The sequence below is a fragment of the Eublepharis macularius genome, chromosome 3, assembly GCF_028583425.1.
Source record: "Eublepharis macularius isolate TG4126 chromosome 3, MPM_Emac_v1.0, whole genome shotgun sequence".
In the NCBI taxonomy this organism is placed as follows: Eukaryota; Metazoa; Chordata; class Lepidosauria; order Squamata; family Eublepharidae; genus Eublepharis; species Eublepharis macularius.
In genome coordinates, this window is record NC_072792.1 from 92,388,515 (window position 1) to 92,413,047 (window position 24,533).

The following is a 24,533-nucleotide window of genomic DNA, read 5'->3' on the forward strand; positions in this document are numbered from 1 at the left end:
CTTATACTGTGCAATCTCAGAGAGAGAGAGAGTACTGACAATAAATAAGCAAGCAAGCAAGCAAACAAACAAACATAGAAGCCTTGTATGGATATTTGACCTATGAACAGATGAATGTATGAAGGGTTGGGATGGGGATCAAGATCATGCCTTGTACTGACTTCCATGGTTTCAGGGCCCCATTTTGTCTGCATAGTGGTAGGCCTCAGCACTGATTGTGATGTCAACTTTCTCCTGCACTGCTGCCAGCCAGATAAGAACAATTAGTTTAGATCTGTCCAACAGTGGTACAGGAAGAGGTGATAGGCATCCTTACATGCAACATTGCTAGTTAGGTCTGAATTGAGCTGTCATACTACACTACCAATGCCCCTGGGGCTTGGTTTGGCTTCCTCTTGGCCACCAATGGCCCGTCAAGACTGGGAACCCACCCGCATGAAAATGTTATATAATGGAGTTTCTTTTTAGTATCGCTAATCTTCCCCCCCCCCTTCATCTTCTCATTCGAAACTCTCTTTTTTGAACTTTTTTGGGGGTGGCACAATGAGCCTGATTTGGTCTGATACTGTTTTATTATGCATCTTCTCTTATGTAATTATGTAGATCAGCCCATGTAATTATGATGTATCTCATACTCAGGTTCATTGCTAGCACAAAATAATATGCTTTTGTATTTTGCACTAGCTGACTCACATCTAATAAGTAATTTCATCTCTCTCTCCATTTTATTTAAAATAGCTTTACAATGTCTACGCTGCAGCAGTGGTGTACACTGAATTAATTATATCTTTCTTGAAGTGTTCCACAATATAATGTTCTTTAATTTTGTTCTGCTTTAGGAACTGCAGTTGAGTTAAAGATAGGTGTTGACACACTGATCATTTAAGGAGTATAATCATTGGTAACAATGTGCATTTTGGGTTTCTGACAAGAAAATTTACAATTCTTCAGGATGGAAGAATAAAGAATTCTAAAGCTCTTCAGGTTTGTTAAACTTTGCATACCTTTTTTATCTTTCAGGATCTAGATTTCTCATCTCATCCACTGGAGCCTTGTATATTGTAGATGTACAGAATGAAGATGGATTGTATAATTACCGATGTATCACACGGCACAGATACACTGGAGAAACACGGCAGAGCAACAGTGCTAGACTTTTTGTATCAGGTATAAAACGACACTAACTAAGCCAGAAGTGTTTTGTTTCTGCATATATTACACAGAAGCTGTCTTTTGGGGGGAAATAATTCCATGTATATTTTGCTCCAGGAAGTTGTTTGTATGGTGACATCTTTAGAGAGAGACAGAGCAGCATTACAGTTTCTACAATGGAAATCATTTGATGAGCAACCTCCATTAAAAAATGTTCATGCAGGAAGAGAAGGAGCGAAAAATTGTTGCAAAGGAGGAACTGTAATTTTTTTGAAAATGTGGTAGAGGGGTGGGTTTTTAAAAGGCCTTTACAATTGTTCTAGATATTATGAACGTTTCCCTAACTACACAGAGGTGACTGAAAACTTGTAAAAGTACAGAGATAACATTATGGACAAAAAAAGAGGTTTACATTTGAGTAAAATTGCCAGTATATAACCTTCCATGTAGAAATGACCCACTGAAATACCAAGGCCACTGCTTCAACATAGTGCTCAACTGGAATTCATCAAGAAATTAAACCCTACAAGTCATCCTGTCTTAAACAGTGACTTAAGATTCCTTACTCTTCACAATCTCTAACAACAACAGCAACAACATTTGATTTATATTCCGCCCTTCGGGATGACTTAACACCCACTCAGAGCAGTTTACAAAGTATGTTATTGTTATCCCCACAATAAACACCCTGTGTGGTAGGTGGGTCTGAGAGAGCTCCTAGAAGCTGTGACTGACCCAAGGTCACCCAGCTGGCTTCAAAAGGAGGAGTAAGGAATCAAACCAGGTTCTCCAGATTAAAGTTCCACACTCTTAACCACTACACCAAACTGCACATTGGGTGAAGCTGGCATGGGGTGTTTGAAAGACCCTCAGCTCCTGTTCAAGCAGCATGAGAAGGATGGCTTTGAGTTTTGGTATGCTCCGAATCTTAACAGAGCATACTGAAGCTTTTAAACTCCCAAATCCCGAAGCAGCTTGCCACTTCAGAATTTGGGTCATTCTGGATAGTTTTCAAACTGGAAGGGACATTGCACTTCATCATTCCACACCCTACTTTGGGTGCCCCCCCCATCAGGCATCCCATCAATGATCCCTCTTTTCTGGCTATGTTTTAAATACTGTTTTCTGATTTTATATGTGTATTATAGTATTTTAGTTTTGGTCTTAACTGTTTTTATATTGTCTTTTTATAATGATTTGTTTGATTTGTTAGCTGCTATGGTGGCCCTGATTGGGCAAAAAGACAGGGTACAAATTTTGTAAATAAACAAATAATAAATCTGTATTATTTTCTAGATCCAGCAAATTCTGCTCCATCTATTCTGGATGGGTTTGAACACCGTAAAGCCATGGCAGGACAGCGAGTGGAGCTGCCTTGCAAAGCATCTGGACACCCAGCACCAAAGTACCGTTGGTTGAAAGACAATGTCCCCTGGGAGCCTGACACCAGGTTCCGGACAACAGTGACGGGCCTGTTGATAGAAAACACACGCCCATCAGACTCAGGCAACTATGTGTGTGAAGTCTGGAACAATTATGGTACAGCTGAGGTGATAGGCCGCTTGCACATAAAACGTAAGTGCATTGGCGAATACATAGAGTTACAGAGGAACACAGAATAAACTTTCTTATAGTGGAGTACATGCAGAATGTCTCTTTTGTTTAACAGAAAAACAGTGAAATACTCTGCAGCAAGACCTTCTTAATTCATAAAATACAAAATGTAAATAAACCATTGTGTTATCCATGTGTGAATAACAAAAGAGAAAGCTAAATATGCAAAAAAATATTGTGTGCAATTCTGACAGTGAGGCCAATGGGAAGTTGCTGATTTAATTTTTTGGATGCTTTAGGCTCATCCTGCATTGAGCAGGAGTTGGACTAGAAGGTCTATATGGCCCCTTCCAACTCTGTGATTCTGTAACTTCTGTAACTTCTGATCCCTTCACCTTCCATTTTGCATTCTGAATAACTTAGTTATGCTCCTTTTATATAGTTTTAATATCCAAATAAGTAAAGAAGGTAGAATGTACTGAAATGTATTATCAATATATTTAATTCTTAACATGGTGCCATCTGTGGACACTTAAATCTCTACACTGGAGCCAAAAAACAGACAAGGCAAGTCTTTTTACAAACCTGAGAAAAGCCCCAAATTTGCAGAAAAATCTGAAATCTTAAAAACAAAAAAAAAGGCGGGGAGAGAGGTTAAAAGACCCAAAATAATAGAAGCACTGCCTGTATCTTTAAGAAACAAATGCCCTCAGTGGCCATTGTACAGTTTGCTAGGAAACCACAACCATATACCAACCTAGAGTTACCAGCTCAGGATTGGGAAATTCCTGGAGATTTGGGAGTGGAACCTGAGAAAGGCAGGGCTTTGGGAGGGATCTCAATGGGTATAAGGGAAAGGGAAAGGGTATAATAACACAGAGCCCACACTTCCAAGCAACCTTTTTTCCAGGGGAACTGATGACTGTAGTCAGGTAATTCTTGGATATCTCCAGGCCCCACCTGGAGGTTGGCAATCCTATGCCAATCTTCAACTCTTTTTTTCTTTCAGTAAAAGGCCGGGGGAAGGGTCCTTTCCAAGGCTACATTGGCCACCCAGTCCTCTCTTGCTCCCCCCTCCCTAGCTCTGGTGTAAGGAGGACTCATCAGGGCCAGGCTTGGCAATAGTCAACAGGTGACTCACTACCACACAACTAGCACAAGCCACACAGGCCTAGAAATGACCACCTAGCAACTCAGTACTATTCTACAGAAGCCACTGCATGAAAGCCAATGTGTTGTAGTGGTAAGAGTATCAGACCAGAATCTGGGAGACCCAGGTTTGAATCCCCACACTGTCATGAATGGGTGACATTGGGCCAATCACCCACTCTCAGCACTCTCTCTATCTCACAAGGTTGTTGTGAGGATAAAATGGAGGTGAGAAGAACTGCTTTGAGTCACAATTGGGGAGGAAGGCAGAGTATAAATGAAATAAATAAGTTCAAGATGGGAGGCAGATAAATGGTTGACTGATGGGTGGAAAGGAAAGAAGGAAGCAGGGGGAAAGTGAGGGTATGGGGGTTGCCAGGAGGAGGGAAAGAGGAAACTCTGTGGAGAAGGGGATATAGGGGGAAATAAGGCTTCCCCCACAAGGGGTTTCCCACCATGCAACTGGTTCTGATCCTGCAGACAGCTCTATGTCATTGGGCTGTAATTTTCCTAGACAGAGACTGCTGAGGGGAGGGAAGGAGGGAAAGTTGAAGATAAGGGGCAGATAAGATATGCTGGTAGGTGAGTCAGAAGGAGGTACGGAAAGGAAAAGGGGAGATGTTGTGGAGGCTTTCAAGAAAGGGAAAGGGGAAATAGTGGGGGAGAGGGAAATAGATACCTTCCATAAGTCATTGCATGTCCCCTTGTTGTTGCATCATATTATTGCCAAATAACTGTCTACTGTTTGCTAATACGGCTAGGCCCTAATCTGCTTGTCCTCATTAAATTAAGGAATCTTTTGCACAGTGAAGCTCCATTTATGGAACTCCCTTCCAGCTGAGGTTTTCCTGGTGCCTGGCCTTCCTAGTTGTAGGCATCAGTCTAAGATGTTCCTTTCCATCTAGGCTGCCAAGATTTGGGTAGGGTTTCCAATGTCCTGGAGATGTCCTGGAATTACAACTGACCTCCTACAGGGATCAGTTCCTTTGGCAGCTTTGAAGCTCAAACTGTGCTCCACACATCCCTGTGAAGCTACTTCACCTCCCCCAGGTTCTGTCTCCAAATTTCTATGAATTTCCCAGCCCCAAATTGCAACCCTACATTTTGAGTATGTGCTTGGAGTGTCAATTATTTACTTTCACATTCGTTACTTTGAGCTAGTTAGTTAATTATGGGACTTAAGATTTGTATTATTATAGAATTTTTTATGTTTGTATTGTGTTAGGATTTCATGTTTGTTAGCCACCTTGAGTGTTCTTTTATACAGAAAGGCAGAATATATTTAAAATAAATGTGCAGTGAAGTCTTTTTTTAAATAAAAGTTTTTAACTTGCTTATTGTGTAAAATAAGCCATATATATCAGTGTTAATATATTCATATGTAACATACCAACTTTCATTGTATAGGATGAAAGAAGTTTTTAATTGTTTGTTGCTAGTTATCATATTGAAGTACTAATATTGGTCCAGAATGTTGCCTTACAAAGTGATCGTGTTTATGGTTCCTATACCTGTGTTATGGTGGGATCTGGTGTATTAAACACATGGAAGGGAGAAGTATCTCTCTCATCATTTGGAACATACTCTGGGAATGGCAAGTATAAGTAATGGGAAGTGTTGGGTATTTTCTAAGACCTAGAAAATGCTGAGGGGCCAGTCAACATCCCTATGTACTGTTTGCTGATGCAAACTTAATTGAATGATGCCAGCAAAGAATGAAATTTATAAATGTTCTTCACATGATGCCAATTGAAAAACCAATTGCTCTCCAAATGGCTGCTGTTTTAAGTTCACATGGAGAACACCACTGCTTCCTTCCTTGTACCTGCTATCATTAAACCTATTAATGTGCAGCTGTGGGTTATGATCTCCTGTCCACATTATTATAATAATCTCAGGTGTAGATTTCACTTTTTAAAGAGATGCTGTCTGAAAGTAATAGCATTTGCCCTGAAAACACTTCCTCTTACCTCAGATATTTTGAGGATGGATATAATCAGCAATGGTAAGGAATAACTAGGGGGCCAAATATCTAGGAGATTTCATATGTTTACAGGGCCAATGGTACTAGGATTTACCAATAAGCCTCTTGCTCAAGGGCACACAAAAATCTGGAACTGTCTCTGGGAAAGCACAAATGTTCACTGTGTGTTTGAGTCATTGTAATATTCGCTAATCTGTTGCTTTGATTCACAAGTTCTGTTTCTTATCCATTCTTTCCTTTTCTCTTGAATATGTAGAGCCTCTCAAAGCCACAATCAGTCCACGGAAAGTTAAGAGTAGTGTGGGTAGTCAAGTGTCCTTGTCCTGCAGTGTGACTGGAACCGAAGACCATGAACTCTTCTGGTATCGGAATGGTGAAATCATCAACCCTGGGAATAATGTGAGGATCATTGGGGTCAATCATGAGACCCTTATTATGGACGGCATGGCCAAAAGTGATGGTGGGGCATACCAGTGTTTTGTACGCAAGGACAAGATGTCTGCACAAGACTATGTTCAGGTGGTGCTAGAAGGTCAGTCATTTTTTGTTGTAGGGTGTGTTATATACTTTGAAACATTCTGCCTGAAACTGTACATTGTGGTCATACACAGACAAATTATCTCTCGGAAGTCACAGGGCTGTTGGGAAAATAAAATGGAGGTGCAACTAGTTAGGGGCAGTTTCTGGATTTATTTATTTTTAACTGCTGGACTGAACCTCTGAGAAGTTAAACTGATTGGAAAATGTGGCTCAAATTATGAATGCATGTGTACCTGAAAAGAATTCATAATTTGACCCAGATTTTCCAAACAATTCTCAGAGACTCGGTTTTATACCTGTAATTTCTTTGCCTGTTACATATGAGAAGCCCTGCAGGAAGTTACAAGGGTTTTTTTTGGAAATATGTGTGAAGGCATGGCAATAAAATCTGGTCTACACAGGAAGCAGGATGAGATGGGAATTGGAAATAAACTGTTGGGATTTCAGAGGAAAGTAGACTATACTTGACCATTTCACATTACAGGTGGGGAGATCCCATTTGTGAATGGCTCCAGTGTAAACAGTGTTCCCTGCAGTAAAATGCTAACACTGTAGGAAGCATATTAGCTAGAATCTTTGATTCTGACTGTCTTTTTATAGGTAGTGTGGTTAGTTATGAGGAAGAATACAGAAATGGCACCTCCTATCAGCAACAAGAAGTGATGCAGTCCACTTTGTCACCTCATTCTGCTGCATATGTAGATCAGGCCCAAGAGGCTGAAAAATAAGGCGTCTGCTACAAGTGCAGAGGAAAAGATACCCTCCAAAGTTTGAACATTTTGATGGTATATAGAGGAAATATTTAAAGGACTTTCTCCATCAGGCTGTATGTTTGGGACTGGCAGAGGTACCAACCAGGATGGCAATACATGGAGATTGGTTTGGAGTTGCAAGGGAATGGTGCCAATAGGACTGAGCTGATAATGGCTTAAGTATCTAATTTCACCTCCTTAAATACTGTGATCTACTTCTTAGTCTTCTTACTATCTATTGTTGCCTATACAAGTCTAAGTGATTGCTGAGGGCTGCCTTTAGGGATAATCTAAAACTGAGGTCTGTCTACAAGGTTTACAGTTTATACAAGGTAGTGAAAGGTAAGAATTGGCTATTATGTATGTTGTAAAAAACCAGCAGTATTTTGTTGAAACGTTCCTGTTAACAACTGCATTTTCCAAGGCAAGGAGAGAGAGGTCCAAATGTTCAGTTATCTATGTTTCATTCTAGGCATTGATTTATGGATAGAGGGATATTTGTTAAAGAAATAGCAATCATAATAAGCAACCAGCACACTGTTCCACATAATAATCAAGTAAGGAAAGAAATCAATTTGTCTAGAGCTAATGAGGCTATCGTACAGGCCTGGTCTGGCCACTATTTTTAGAGCGGGTGTAGAAAAAACAAACAGATTACCTGCCTGGACCTAGTTACCTCAGCAACCATCTCCTGTGACTCAGAATGCCTAAAGAGCATATTGATAATCAATAATGATGTCGAGAGAGTGCAGGTTATCAGAGAACGACAGCAGGAAAAATTTCATAGACGTTCAGATCTCACTGGGAAAATAATGTCTGCTTTCATCTCCCCAAAGCCTGTTATTTGAATTTAGGGGGTGGTGGTGGTAGGGAGGTGCAGGCTGAGCAGCTTAACTAATTTATTTGTCATGTATCAGTTTTCATTCAGGTTAAAAAGCCCATCGCTTTTTTGTCTTCTAAGAAAAGATAGTGTTAATGCCTAGGAAGAGGGTGGGAACTGTTGAAGTCATGAAAAGTTTTTGGGTATACTGCTTCACTTTTACAGTAGGATTAGAATAAAGTGAGAGTGGGAAAGAAAGTGAATGACAGAGATCCAATAGAATGCCCCTGTTGACATATTTTCATTTTCAGTGTGCAATAAATGCTTAAAGAGTCAGCCCATGTGGATTATGCACAGCAAATGCAGAGCTGGCATTTTTTCCACCCACTGTTAACACCATGCTGCTGCCACTAGATGGTGGTTCAATCTAAATGCCAAATAACATAGCAAAATGTGTGGTTTCTGTGTATTCTTGAGCTGAGCTGAAATGAAATGCGACTTGAAGGCATTTCACAGAGTGCTTGTTTGAAGGCCTGAGTCTTCACAGAATGCGTAGAGCACACTTGGGCATTCAACAAGGACTTTGAGCACTTTGTATATGAGACTGCTGTCTCAATGGGTAATTTTTATTCCCCATTGGAACTAGACTAGTTATGAGGAGGAGGATTTTTTAAATTAATCTCTCTACAACAATTGACCAGGTCACAGCCAAGGTAGCACCCTGAATTACATGGTGTTTTTTCCTCTGTCTTTGTACTCCATTCGGACCTTCCCCACAAATATACTCTTCCCTGCTATTTAAGTTTGAGGAGCCACTGTGAGTGACATACGCCCCAGAATACAAATGGCCATGGCACTATGTGTGTGTTATATGACACGGGGCAGGAGGTTATGATGACATCAGAAGACATGATGGTTATTTATACATTGTGCAAAAGTGTCTAACCTCCTCTAGGCATAGTTCTGGTTGTTGTAAATGCTTACTGATAAGCCAGCTTTGAATGAAATCTGTCTGTTCCTACTTAATGAACAGAATTCCTTTAAAATAAAAGCATCTCCACACACAGTAAGATTGCTGCAAGGTATGCTGGTGTTATACCAATATTTCCCCCAATAAACTTAAAAGATGCAGAGGTGATACCTGAATGTATGTGCATGATCAACCACTCATGAGCATATGACTGAGGATCATGATGAGCCAGGGTTGCCAGCCATGTGTGCATGAAAGTTAAAAATACCATTGCATATGTTTTCTGTGAAAGATGACCCAGTGAGGATGACTGGAGTGGCCCTAACAGGCTAATATTGTATTTTGTTTGTTCACAACAAGGAGATAAGGCTGGATAGAAAATGTTTAGTAAAACAAGCTGAAGCATGAAAATATTATGCTCATTGTACATAGAGCCATACATAGAGCTATACTGACAATGAGGTGTTTGCATCCTTTGCTTTTAGCATACCCTTCCAAAAGGCTGGAAGGCATGCATTTAAGTGCCCATCACAATACCATCTTTGATTGTTGTTATCAGTTATGTAGTGGTTAAGAGCAGTGGGACTCTAATCTGGAGAACTGGGTTTGATTCCCCACTCCTCCACTTGAAGCCAGCTGGGTGACCTTGGGTCAGTCACAGCTCTCCAGAGCTCTCTGTTACTTAATGTAGTACAGTTGCATAGTCAGGAAAGCATGGAATGGTGAAACACTCTTCAAGTTGATACATTGCAACAGATAAAACTTTTACTGAAGCTGATTCACATTCAGTTGCATTTTTGTAGTTGCAAAGGAAAAATAGAAACTTAATCTACATAAGAGTATTCCCTATTACAAGTGGCTAGCTAATCCAGCTGTACTTGAGTGACAGGTTGGGCTGGCAAGCCCCAGTTTGGGGGTGAGGATCCCCCACTCCCGGGTCTCATTGCCCATAGTGGTTTGGAGCAGTGGTGAGAGAACAGTTTTTTTTAATGCAGTCTTGTACTTACAGGAAGTGACAATGGGTAGCTCTAGGAATCACCAGAAACTCACTGCTGTCCTCCCCCCAGAACCCTCCCACCAGGGAAAGTATGAGATTATAGGTGTGTCTCTGATATGATTGTATAGGAGAGCTCTGCAGAACCATCTTGCTTCTTGCAAGACTACGAGGAGAAAGAGAACAACAGAACAGAAAGAGGAGGAGGAGATGGAGAGAAGTTTCTAGCTCAGACAATGAGATTTCACATATGTACACAGTCTAGTTCTAGACAAAAAGAAAATAGCAACCCGTAGTGTCTAGGCATGCTGAGTTGCCTCTGTTCCATCAGAATGAGGGAGGGCAGCCAATAACAATCCTGGCCTTACAACAATAACACCCACCTTCTGAAAAGGCACCTGGTTTAGTACTTATGGGCACTAGAGGTGGGCATGAACCGAAATATGAACCAAAGTTCACGAAAAACTGGGCTGGTTTGTGGTTTGCAAACTGGCAGTTCATGGGAGCTCATTTCTCATAAACCATGACGAATTTTAGCCAGGTTTGTTTTGTTCATATTTTGGTTCATCACTAAGGACAGTCTGGCACCAATCAATCAGTTTCCTAGGAAACAGGGGGGATTCTGTTACTTAATGTTACTTAACCTTCTGCTGATCCAGAAGTGATGTTTTCATGAACCGAACGAATTGGTTCACGAACTGGGGCAAGTTTGTGAAAGTTCATGGTTTGTGAAATGCAATGAACCATGAACCGCATGGTTTGAAATTTTCCTGGTTAATGCCCATCTCTAATGGGCACCATGATACCCATTGGTACCGCATTGGGAAACCCTTCTCTAATCCGTGCTCCCCTGTGGTCTCAACTCAAAGGTCCCATGTGTACAATCACTTCAGTTGCATACTTATAGCGTAGAGCAGCCCTGCCATTGAAGTATCCACATTAGGCACTCCACTTAGACATCAGATGTCTTGCAGATGTTGTGTTGGGCTGTAATTTCTAGTTTTTGAAGACCCACAATGCTAAGTTGTAAATTATATACAAATTTTGTATGGTATGGAGAAATAGCATGTATATATCTCCTTTCCAGAGGCACAGTGCCTAGCCTTTTGTAAGGTATGTGTGAGAAGAAGATGCATACATATGTGCTAATCTTCCTATCTTACATTATCATGCTGTGTCTTCCAAAAGGCTTTGGAAGGGTAGTTGTCATCTATGTCTTAATGATTTGTAAGCATGCCAGTATATTTGCTTGGGATGAATGTCTTTTGGCTGTATCATTTGCAACAGTATTAATAGCAACTCAGCATAAATAAGAGAGACTTGACTTTCCTCTGCCCCAGCCATGAACTGTGAAGGGAGAAGAGACATTGAAAGTGATGGCTGTGAAATGATCACAGGATGCTATTGTATGCGCATGGATGGGAAAAGTGTTTATTTGAATGCTTGGAGAGTGAGGCTCATCAAGTCTTGCAAAAATTTTGTGTTTAGTTGAAAATATGTACCCTAATCTTGCTGTATGTACCTTTGACTAGTCAAAACACCCATCTTGCCCGCCCCTCCCCATCAGTCTATCTAATTTGACCATGGTAGATGTCACCATAAGAGAGCCTAGCAGGATATTTTTTATGGCCCAAGTTGCCTGTGGAAAGTAAGGAGCGGTATTTTAGCTGAGGAATTGTTGGGGGCAGGTGGGATGACAGTAGGAGATAACTGTAATGAGTGCAACTGAGAAACAGTGCCTGAAAGGAATATGGAAGGACTTGAGCAGGAAGCAGAGGAAAAGGATTGGTGTCCTATATTTTCTTGCTTTTTGATTAAAGTATTATTTCACATTTTTTAAGATACACTGAGACATTGAAACTAGAATTTCATTTTTTTTAAACCACCCATCAATTATTCCTTCTAAAACAGTATTAATTACATTTTTGGGGTATGAGGCATGAGGGCTTGAGGGGTGCCCCCTAATATTTTCTCTATGTACACATTTATTTACTTTTTTTTCTTTTCTACAGATGGAACTCCCAAAATAATTTCTGCCTTCAGTGAGAAGGTGGTAAGTCCAGGAGAGGGTGTTTCCTTGATGTGCAGCGTGAAAGGAACTCCTCTTCCCACAATCACATGGACATTAGATGAAGATCCCATCCTTAAAGATGGCTCCCATCGGATCAGCCAGATCATCACCTCTGAGGGGAATGTGGTCAGCTATCTTAATATCTCCAGCACTCAGGTCCGAGATGGCGGGGTCTATCGTTGTACTGCCAACAACTCTGCCGGAGTCGTCCTGTACCAGGCTCGAATAAACGTAAGAGGTGCTTGTCAAATCAGCTCCTCCAAAAAACAAACAATCAAACAACCTCATTTTAGTAAAGACAAGGATTACTGCATGCTGTGAGCTCTACCGTGGAATGCCAAGAATGATACCATTTTCTGATGTCTTCATTTTCTTCCACAGTCTCATGTAGAAACTGTTATATCATTTGACACATTATGTAGTTATCAGTTCAGCTATTTATTCTAAAATATATACTGAATTTTTGTTTTGTTTATATGCCTCTTTTTTCCATTGGAGATCCTCCATCCATTGCAGATACCCACGTCTAAGATACTTAAGCACAGAGATAGTTTGATGTGGCATAATACCCATCCTCATGATATATACATAAACATTAAAGTAAACATTAAGTTGCTCAATGATCTCATAAGTACCAAACTACTGAATCAGCCTAGGGTCCCCCCTTCTCTGTCTGACATTAATTAAATCTTCACCAGCCTTTAATTTGTAATTCAGTACAGATTTTTTATCACAGAAGTGCTCCAGTGATGCAAGTGCATAGCAGAGCAGTTAATTAGTGTGGCTGCTGCAGGGCTAGAGAAAAACTTAAAAGCACAAAACAATTAAGAAGACCCCTTAAGTAGCTCTTTGAAGTAAAAACTGTCATAGACTGTGATTTCTAATATCGAAAAGATTTGTAAATTTAAAATAAATTAATATTTCTGCTACTAAATACACACTTAAATTATTATAAAGAGTTTTGTTTTACCTTTACAGGGCCAGCCAGCATTCGACCAATGAAAAATATTACAGCAATAGCTGGGCGGGACACCTTAATACATTGTCGTGTCATTGGCTACCCATATTATTCCATCAAGTGGTACAAGAATTCTAACCTGCTTCCTTTTAACCATCGTCAAGTAGCATTTGAAAACAATGGAACGTTGAAGCTCTCAGATGTCCAGAAGGAAGTTGATGAGGGTGAATATACATGCAATGTTCTTGTTCAGCCCCAGCTATCCACCAGCCAGAGCGTACATGTAACTGTAAAAGGTAATGCACTCATGGAAAATAATGTTTGTAAAAGTGGGAGTCAGAAATCAGAAAGCTATAACCATATTTCTTAGATACCTTATTGTCCTTGAGAACACACATTCCTAAAGAAATACTGTGACTTGGCATGTCCCCAAATTTGTCAGTAATTTCCTAGCAATATTCCTGCTTTTAACAGCTTTAAATAGAATGCTATGATCACATAAATATTTCTTGAAAGCTGCAGCTGCATCTGGGCACTTGGTAATGGTAGATCAAATCTTATTTATTTACTTACTTATTTTGTACCCGGTCTTTCTCCCCAGTGGGGACCCAAAGTGGGGATTACATCAATTTCCCCTCCTCCGTCTTATTATTTTGAATATACATATAGTTAAAGATAGGTCAAGTCTCGTTGTGTGGAGACCTTTGGGTCAAGTCAATTGGCTCTAAAGACTCTGAAATAGTTGCAAAAGCTTCACATTCCAATATAGAACCAGTAATGTTGGGTAACTTGATGTGAAATTCATTCTATTATCTTACTAATATATTGAACACTATTTACTACCCTATTATCTTAGCCTGCATCTTTAACTATTTCAGATTTTTTTGCAAAGTGTCCTATATCATTGACATCAAGAAGAAGAATTAAGAACTGCTTAGGAAAAGTTCAATCCTTTGTTAGGAGCTGACACTTTAGGATTAGAATCTTGTCTATGTTTTATCCCATAGTTACTATGTCCCTTTAATCCAGGCCAATGATTGAGACTGCTGTAGTCTACTCCAGGATTTGGTGTGGATAGGAACAGATAGAGGAAGGAAGTGGTTGTAAGTAACTGCAGCTATGGAGAGAAAAAGAATGAGATTGATTAAAACTGTGCCTCTGTTGGAAACAACACTTCTTCAGTATTCCTGAGTCTAGCATTAAAGGCACAACATTAGCCTAAGGACTAATTAGTATCTCTCTTCCAAATGATTTTAAAGACATTTAACGCATTCAGAACTCTTCAAATAGGACTTTGTTTCACCTTCATTTCCCTTTTGTTGTTGTTGTTTCAGTACCACCTTTTATCCAGCCTTTTGAGAGTCAAAGGTTTTCCATTGGGCAGAGAGTCTTCATACCATGTGTTGTGGTCTCAGGGGATTTGCCAATCACAATCACTTGGCAGAAGGATGGCAGGCCAATCCCAGCCAGCCTTGGGGTAACCATTGACAACATTGACTTCACCAGCTCCTTAAGGATTTCTAATCTTTCCCTCATGCACAATGGGAATTATACATGTATAGCTCGAAATGATGCAGCAGCCGTGGAACACCAAAGCCAATTAATTGTGAGAGGTAAGTAGATGTAATTAGCCTTCATGGCAACAATTAGGTAGAAGTCAACAATGTTTTCAAATAATATCTATTTGATGGGAGATAGAAACTCCTAGAATATAGGATAATTCTTCTGTCAAAGATCACACAATGCAATAATAAAAAGCACACAAGCAAAGGGGACTGTCTAACCATATTGTATCAAGAAATGATTTTGTGTACAGCTGAAAGCCACAGGATTTGGCATAAGGAAAATATTTTGAAGGACTCTTTTTCTGGTGCAAACTATTTGAACTGCAATTTTCCGTGGTATTTTAGTTTAAATTTTTAATTTAGGTTTACAGCAAAACGATGCTAATCAGCAAACAAACTTTTTGGCTTTCATGATAAAGAAATGGTTTTGTCTTGCCTTGTGTGTTAGAAATATTGTATTTATTCAGAGGCTGAGTTTGCATCAGATCAGAGTTGCTGGTTAACATCATGTGCTATGGACCTATTTCTCATGAGTTTTGCTCAGCCTGTCTGCATGGGTCTGTCAAACATCTACTATATGTTTATTTTTTGATCATAAAAGCTGCCAGTGCTCTAGTGATGGCCACTGTTTCCTTATCAAATATATGTATATGTTTTATTTTGTAAGCATCCTCGAGCAGATTCTTTGGTGCAGTGGCACAGGCATTTTCTAAATAAATCAAGCAAGTGATGGGCCCAGGGAGGTGATGGTGGGCCACTTCCCCTCTAGGGGGCAGGTGATTTGACCACTCACCAGCAGCACTCCCCTCACAGAGGCTACTTTCCGCTTGGCCGGAAGGTGGGTGATGTCAGTGGCCGCAGGGCCTGGCGGGCTCAGGGAGGAGGTGGTGGGCCACCTCCCTTTCTTGGGGCAGGGGGTTTCGCTTCTCACTGGTGGCACCCCCTATGTGCCCACCCACCAGGCCTCACAGAGGCTACTTTCCGCTTGGCTGGAAGGTGGGTTATGTTGGCGGCTGCCGGGCCTGGGGGGCTTGGGGAGGCAGTGGTGGGCCGCCTCCCTTTCTTGGGGCAGGGGGTTTGGCCAATTGCCAACGGCACCCCCCCCCCATTTGCCTCCCTGCCAGGCCTCACAGAGGCTACTTTCCGCTCGGCCAGAAGGTGGGTCATGTCGGTGGCTGCTGCATAACCAAATGACCCAGCAACAGTCTGCAAAGAAAACCCTCCAGCAAGACATGGTGGCATACATGGCGGCATCAGGGCTGATGCTGTTGTCTGCACCTCACATGGTACACAGGCTGTTGCCACCAAAACACACTGGCTGGACATGGAGCATTGGATGGTTAGGTACATGGGATAGATAGTTTTCTCAATAGATAATTGGGGAGACAGGTGAATTGCATAAATATCTTCATTGTCTCATCATTAAACAGTTGGAAGGAAAGAACCAAGGGTGGGAGGTGGGGCCGGCCCTAACGTGTGGAAGCAGAGGCTCACATGCTGGCCATTGAGGTGGTGGAGGATGCCTTCCCCCCCAGTCGTGGGGGCGACATTGGTTCCCCTAGGAAAGGGGATTGTGGGCAGACAGGTAGGTGCCCACTTGGGGAGCTGTGGGCTTCCCTCAGCATCACCCACCGGCCTGCCGTCATGGACATAGCAGTCTATTCAGCACCGTACAGAAGACAGCATTGCAGTGAAGGCTGATGCCATTGTGGGTCCCTCCAGCCAGACACTGTGGAGCCAGGAGGACCCTCAGGCCAAACTAAGTACCCTTGCTGATGGGATCCCCTTTGAATGCGCAGACTGCTGCTGGAGAGACACTGCCTGCCCACCCTGTGTCGAAGCGGAAGCTGTCACCAACATGATCCACCTTCCTGCCATCACGGAAAGGACAGGAGTCATGGCTGGGACCCATTCTCCCCTGCTCAGAGGGGATAGCAGGTTCTATTGACAGGGGCCACCATACTGCACAATAACATGTGCCACAGCAGCTGAGGTGTCCCTTGTGCTCAAAAGCAGTGGCTGCAGACATGACCTACCTTCCTACCTTCACGGAAAGGATGGGATGGACAGGACAGGAGAGGTTGTTGGCAAGGATTGTTCCAGAGAGGGAAAGGTTGAAAGAGGGACCAGGAAGTTGTCAGGGAGAGGAGGACAAAGGGTTACCAGCCGTGGAAGCAGTCCCGAGAACTAAGGGGGGCTACAGCAGTTCCCCACCACTCAGAGACACCTTATCTGAGCAGGCAGGACAGGCACTAATAATAACCAATGTGAGTCCTTCCTGCCTTCGCAGAAAAGACGGGAGTCGCAGGACCCAATCCCCCCTGCTCAGAGGGGACATCAGGTACCTTGGATAGGGTGCATTATGCCGTACAACCGCATGTGCAACAGCTCCTGAGCTGTCCCTCATGCCCAAAAGCAGCAGCAGCTGACATCACCCACCTTCCTGGCTTCACAGAAAGGATGGGAGTCACGGGACCCATTCCCCCCTGCTCAGAGGGGACAACAGATACCTTGGATAGGGTGCACTATGCTGTACAACCACATGTGCAACAGCTCCTGAGCTGTCCCTTGTGTCCAAAAGTGGCAGCAGCTGACATCACCCACCTTCCTGGCTTCGTGGAAAGGACGGGAGTTGTGGGACCCATTCCCCTCTTCTCAGTGGGGACATCAGATGCCTTGAATAGGGTGCACTGTGCTGTACAACCACATGCGAAACAGCTCCTGAGCTGTCCCTTGTGCCCAAAAGCAGCTGCTGCAGACATGCCTCCACGGAAAGGACAGGATGGGCAGGACAAGTCATTGGGAAGGGTCGTAGTGGTTCCATCCAGAGAGGGAGAGGTTGAAAGAGGGATGGGGAACTTGTCAGGGAGAGGAGGACAAAGGATTACCAGCCATGGAAGTCCCTCATGCTCAAAAGCGGCAGCTGCAGACATGACCCTCCTTCCTGCCTTCACGGAAAGGATGGGATGGACAGAACAGGAGAGGTCATTGGGAAGGGTCGGAGTGGTTCCATCCAGAGAGGGAGAGGTTGAAAGAGGGGCCAGGAACTTGTCAGGGAGAGGAGGACAAAGGATTGCCAGCCACATTGTGGAGCAGGACTGGGAAGACCCAAACATTTGCAAGCCATCATCCAAGAAACCCGCTGAGCTTGGCTCTGGACCTTGGAGCAGCGCCGAGAACTGGGGGGGGCTAGAGCGGTACCCCACCACTCAGAGACACCTTTCCTGCACAGGCAGGACAGGCACTAATAATAACCAGTGTGAGCCCTCATCCGAGATACCCCTGAGCTTGGCACCTGACCATGGAAGTAGCCCCGGGAACTGAGGGGAGCTAGAGCATGACACAACCACTTGCAAAAACCTGACCTGAGCAGCCTCAGGATAGGTAATAGCAGCAAGTAGTTTTGCCCCAGAGCCAATCAGCAGGCCACTGCAGAGGAGCTTTGCCTAGATTAGAACCACAGTAGCCTGAGGTGGCTCAGAGCACAGGTAGGTCCAGGTCCAGGGAGGGATATCCAAGCAGGTGGAGGTTGATCTTAACAAAGGTCAACATGTCCACCAGGTCCGGGTGCAGACATGTGCGGCGGGGATGGAGGAGGTCTCCCAGGTGGGAGAACACCCGCTCACTCTGCATGCTGGTGGGAGGACAGGATAGGATGTGGTTGTCACGATGGACAAGTCCGGCCGTACGGCAGATTTACCCACCCAATACTCTAACGGGTTGGACTGGGGGGGGCTCAGTGGGCTCTGCAAGGTACTCTCGCACCATGGCCCCCGCCGAGTCCTCCACAGCGAGAGAAGCGCCCACTGTGCTGCGGCCAACCACACAGCCCACCAACGAGGCACAGAGATTGAGTGGGCCCATTTGGGTGGCTCTCTCCTGCTGTGGCTCTCTTCCCACCGTCTGCCCCTCACCCCTGCCCAGTTCCCTCCATCCTGCCTTCTCTGCCTAGAAAAGGAGCATCACTTTGCGGAGCTCCTTTTTCTAGAGCTGCATTTCGCCCAGCTGCATGGTGATGCTGCCCTTGATACGGGGGTCACAGAGGGAGACCATTTGGTATGGCACCTCATGGCGCAGAGGATGTAAGTGCTCAGCTATGCATGCCTGCATCCTCCTCACAAAGTCCCAGACCCTGGGGAGCAGCTCTTATTTGTGCTCAAGCTCCTTGGCCAGGAACTGGTCGAGCCCATGGATCAGGGGGATGACCTGGCCCAGGCTGGCCTCATACGAGCACAAGAGCTCAATGACCCACTTAAAGGGTTTCAACAACTGGGACATCTGGGCAAGGACTCTCCATTCCATGGAGCTGAGGCTGAGCTCTCCCTTCCTCAGAACGTCCGGCAATGACAGGATGTCCTGCAACGGGCCCTTCTGTTCCACCAGACAACTTATCATGTAGTAGGTGGAGTTCCAGCAGGTGGGCACGTCCCCCCTCCCCCTGCTTCTGGAGCAGCTCACAGGAAGAGTTGATGCTGCGGGAGAAGTGAAAAGCGATGCCCCAGCAGCTGACCAGCAGTTTGCGTGTCCACAAAGTTCCATCGTCCCAGCTGTCTCTCGGCTTGCTCCCTAGTCCAGGAACATCCCTCATGACCAAGTGCAGCTTGTGCACCATGCACACCAGGCCCAGGAGGGATGCCTCTTTCAGGGCTGCCAACATGTTGCTTCCTGTATCCACCAACATGAAGTCAGGGACAAACCCTTCCCCCCCAGCCGTCCACTCCCTCAGAGCCACCTTTATTGTGGTGGCGATGTTCTTCCCAGTATGAACATCATCCATCCCCTGGGCCTGTAGAAGAACTACTCTGTAGCCCAGTGTCAAGCATGGCACCTGTTTTCAGGTGCCAGTTCTTGGCCTGGGGTGGCGGAGGTCCTCTGGTTGCCACCAGTGGGCAATGATGCCAAGGTAGTCGTGATCCCAAAACAGAGAGAGTCACGGAAAAGCATATCCAAAACCAAGAACAAACCGTGACCTACCTACTATACTGGTTTAAAAATACAGTATACCCAAATAACACAAGTCTTTTATGTCATAGAATCAATAACAATTCAAAATAAACTCTAAATGGTTATATAGCTGGCAACAGTCAATTCGTGGAAAGTACAGTACATGAAGCAGCTAGCAGCATCATACAATAAATAGGATGCAAAGTGCAAAAATGCTAATAGATTCTTAGCCTTAAGGTGCAAGTGCTAGCTTCAAATAACCGCACCTCCATATACCACAGAGTACTAATTCTGACTTCATCAGTGACAAACCAAAGTACAGAGGTATAATCCAAAAAGCTTACAGTAATATATACATAAAGAATTCCAAATGAAAGAATAGTATCCGAATTGGTTTGCTAGCGAGGATTCCCGTTTCCAATATCCCCTTCCTCCTGGCAGTTACCAAAAGAGACAAATCAAGGTAAGTCACGTATCAATTTCCAAGCACAATGACCGCTTGCTCAATGGCCTAAGGTCATTCAGCAAGCTTCCATAGCAGAGTGGGGATTTGAACCTTGGTCTCCCCAATTTCTATTCAGATATTCTAACCACTCTAACTCAAATGCCAGCTTTTTACATAGGTTGTTGCAAAAATAAGCTAAGCACTATCCATATGTTTGCAAGTGGGGGTTGGGAGGGGGGTGAAACCATGTTTCCCAGATAGGTGGTTCCCTCCCAACCATCTTCATGGGAAAGCCTCTCTTTAAACAAATGACACTTTTGAAGGTGGGATTTGCACTTAGGACTCTTGACCAATGACACCTGGGCATCAAGGATTAGTATTACTAGCAAATTTGAAATCAACCAATGCAGAAGTTATCCTTAAAGCTTGCCCATCTGGGTGTGTTGTTAATTACTAAAGTAAATGCAGCAGGAAAGGAATAACTGTCAAGACATGGGCATTCCTTAGGATAACCACTTACTGAAAGGAAGTATATTGTGATTGAAGGGGTAATAGGCAGCCTTCAAGGCACTGCACTTTTCTGGATACTGACTCACTCATCTGCCTGCTGTCCTGGAAACTTTTGGTTGCATTTTTAATTTATAGACAGTTGGGAGTCTTTAACCAAAAATACTTTCCTTATTGCACACTCCTTCCTGAAGTTTAATGAAAAAAAATACTTTCGTTTTGTACTTCCCTCATATTTTACACTATCATTAAGCATCTAATGAAGTGACTTCCAAAGACTTGAATGTCCTGTAAAAATTTAGAGACTGCATTCAGTTCAGTGATGGACTGTAAATAAAGAACAGAGCAAGAGTTGTGATTGGAAGGCAAGAGCAAAGGTGAGAAATAAGTGTGTTGGTGCTGAATATCCAATGTAGTTTTCTTGTTGCTATTTCTATGGCAGTGCTGTCTATTTCTAAAAGACGTACATAATACTTAACATTACCATTTCATCACTGTAATCAGCATGGCTCTCTCTGCACTGTCCTCAGAGATGAATTTCGTTTCAAGAAACTTCACAGCAAATGGTTTTCCCAAACCAGCTAAATTGACCCCATAGGTGCAATGACCAGATTTAATAATGGCTGAAGTGCAGAGCTTAATGATCTCATTCATTAATGCATCAGTCATTGCTTTGGATGATTAAATTTCTTTCATCCTTTAAACTGCAGGAGCCTAAATGCAAAGTACAAATATTCCAATGAAAAGATGAAATGCTATATTCATGGCCAATCACTTAGATTTAGTTTAATCATTCCAGTGACCCACTAGAGTTGAGAATAAATATAGGAGCACCAAAAATTTCTTTCCAGTGTGATGTACTCTTTTTTTATATGGATGTACATGAAACATGCAAGAACATGGCTTTTATAATGACACATGAAGATCTACTGATTTCTTATGAGTGCAACTCAGTGTACACAGAGTTGCTGTCCTCACAGCAGTTACCCCATCTATTTGAATAGGGGCATCTGATCTAAAGGCACGTCTCTTTTCAGGACACAGATTTGCTCTCTCTGTTGAAATGAATAAGATAGCTTGCATATATGTCAGGGCTCTGCCCTGTAGAATTAGCCTGCAAGGACACCTGGATTTATAGAAACCAAATAGAAAATAAAGACCAATTTTTAATTTTTTAAAAAATTTTCATTTATTTGTGCAAAACAAAGAAAGTGGGGAATCAGTGCTGGCAAATCTATAATATATAAAAGGTGTCCAAATACCTAAAATCCATATACGACTGCCATCTATAAAATATGTCCAAATATTCCTAAGTCCAATGAATTATGGGAAGTGAGCTTTTGTCCTTCCAATGCTGTCGATCATCAGTTAGGTTCCAAGAGACAGGCAAATAGTTTAAAAGTACATGTAAAAGAATATTCTAATACAAAATTAATATGAGTAATGACTTCCTCGCAAAAGGACCAAATAAGTGGGCAAGTTCAAAGCATATGCTTAAGAGACATAACTTGTAAGTTACAATGCCAACATTGGACACTGTACTTAATCCTTTGCTAAAAAGGTGCTGTGCTCTAAATCTAATTTTTAGGTGTTATGCCCTAAATCTAATTTTTTGCTGAATAAGTTGCTGCTTAAGATCCATAGAAGCAACAGATATAAGGCTTAAAGCCATATCCCATTGTTTTGGCAGAATAAAGACCAGTTATGATGACACCATGGCTTTTAAAAGTACTTTTTTCTAGATCACATTATTATTATACTAAACAATGGATAATTTCTGAAAAATAAAACAAATAAGAGATTTTTTACATTTTGAATGGATATTCAAAAATTCAGTGTCATAGTATATTGTGACTGTTTGCGTCAACCTTTTTATTGCCATTAAACTCTGAGACTCATTACCTGTCACATTGATCTTTAAGGACCTTGTGAGTTCAACCATTTAAAATTTGAGTCTGTCATTTTAATTCTTTTGATGGAATTATTACTCATGTGAGTTATTTAAAATAATTTGTTATAAAGAGATGCCTGACCCTACATTCAGATAAGCCCAAACTTTCTGTAATCTAAAAAATTAGATGCTTTTAAATAATGTTAGTCCTGACCTGGATAGCCCAGGCAAGCCTGATCTCATCAGATCTTAGCTGATAATCAGGGTTGACCTTGGTTAGTAATTCTATGAGACACCTCCAACAAAGTCCAGGGTTGCAGAGGCAGACAATGGCAAACCACCTCTGTTAATCTCCTGCCTTGAAAACCCGCTAGGTGTTGGCATAAGTCAGCTATGACAGCACTTCCCACCACTAAATAATGGTTAAAAACATATTCCTTTGTATGGCGTTCATCTAATAAAGGGACATAAGAATAAGCAAGGCCAAAGCAGAATAAGCACTGAATGAGAACCAGGCACATTCATGAACTTGCCTGTACTTTGAAATCATCTGATGCTGCCGTTGTCTTTGTGTCATCATTGTATGAAATAAGATTGGTGGGCAGGTGAGAGGGCTTTCTCAGCCATAGCCCCCAAGACTTTGGAATTCCTCACATTAAGAGGCTAGGTCAGCTTTCTTGTTGGCCTTCTAGAACCGGTGAAGACTTCCTTTCTGGTGGGCCTCAATGTTGGGGGAGCCCAACCCAGGTTTGCTTTTTTTAATACAGGGCTCTGAGTTTTGTTTCCATGTGTTGACACACTCACCCTTATTTAGCTATGGATTTTCATTGATACTGCTAATAATTTCATTGCTGAATTGGTAATTATTTTTAACTTTTGTTGCTGCTGTTGATGACTGCACTTTCATGTGGTGGAAGGTCTCTTCCTGTTATAATTGCTGTTCTGAGAAAAATAGTAAAGAGTCCAGTAGCACCTTTAAGACTAACCAACTTTATTGTAGCATAAGCTTTCTGAGAGCCACAGCTCTCTTCGTCATATGCATCAATAAAGCTGGTTAACAACAATAAAGTTGGTTAGCCTTAGACAACTGTATAATGGAGAAATTATATAATTAAAATAGAATGAATATAAGATAGAAGGAAGTAAAGAGTAACATATAGAGTACAAGTTAAATTGATTGACTTATATTGAATGTATACAATGTTTATAGATGTACTTAAAGTTATGTAGAATAAGGGACAAATTGTTTGTCCTATATTGACGAGACCAGAATGAATAAGATAGAATATAGAGTACAAAAATTAGACAAATGATTGTTATTATTAAAGAATATACGTCAGGAATGGAATACTTAGTTGATAAGTCGAGTGGGAAAGGGAATAGAGATATCACTGTGTTATAATAGATAAGCTTAGAAGAGAGTGAAAGTATATGTTTAATAGAATAAAATAAGTTTGAAATGAGTAGGGGGGGAAATGGATAAGGGGTTGGAAAACTGTTGGAAGTCAACAAAAGGGGGGAAGGGAGGGGGTTAGAACTGGAATATTTAAAGGAAATTGATTGTAATGGATATTATAGTGATTTCTAATCCAATAAAAAAATTTTAAAAAAATAAAGTTGGTTAGTCTTAAAGGTGCTACTGAACTCTACTATTTTGCTACTACAGACTAACATGGCTAACTCCTCTGTTCTGATAAAGATTACCTATCCAATTTCTTAAACAGTTTCAGTTGGATGGATAGATATGGTTAAACAATATAATGTACAGTGAATGTATGAGACAGTAAAGTGCAGTTGTTGAGGTCAGTTGATTTAGAAGACACTAACTCTGCTTATGGTTGAACTCATAGAATGCAAAAATGGTCTACTCTATGCAATCCTTGATTCTCCAGTGTGGTGAGGTAACAACATAATTGGCTCCTTATGACATCAGAAATCTCTAGGCATGTGATGTGAATAGAGGTGGGCACGAGCCCCCCCCCCCCCCCCAAAATACCGATCAAGCTGTTCGTGGATCCGTGCTGGCGACGACCCCAGATCACCAATCCACACTGAACAAGTCCCGTTTCTGATCAGGGATCGGGGAGGCCAAAGCGGAGGGGTGCCCCCCCACACACACTTAGAGCAGAGGGGGGGAGTTTTTAACCTGGCGACGAACCACCTCCCCTCAGGGAGGGGACATTTTCATACACACACACACAAACACACACACACACTTGGAGCAGAGGGGGGGGGAG

At 42.4% G+C, this 24,533-nt stretch overlaps 1 protein-coding gene across 1 annotated transcript in view; it reads left to right on the forward strand.

Moving 5' to 3' along the window:
- DSCAM (DS cell adhesion molecule) overlaps positions 1–24,533 on the forward strand; it is a 540,743-nt gene that overhangs the window by 242,110 nt on the left and 274,100 nt on the right. Inside the window, exons 2-7 of the mRNA XM_054973688.1 lie at positions 1,021–1,167; positions 2,449–2,727; positions 6,096–6,371; positions 11,928–12,224; positions 12,965–13,240; positions 14,279–14,557. Of these exons, the coding sequence (XP_054829663.1) occupies positions 1,021–1,167; positions 2,449–2,727; positions 6,096–6,371; positions 11,928–12,224; positions 12,965–13,240; positions 14,279–14,557 (1,554 nt within the window). The remainder of the gene's footprint in view (positions 1–1,020; positions 1,168–2,448; positions 2,728–6,095; positions 6,372–11,927; positions 12,225–12,964; positions 13,241–14,278; positions 14,558–24,533) is intronic.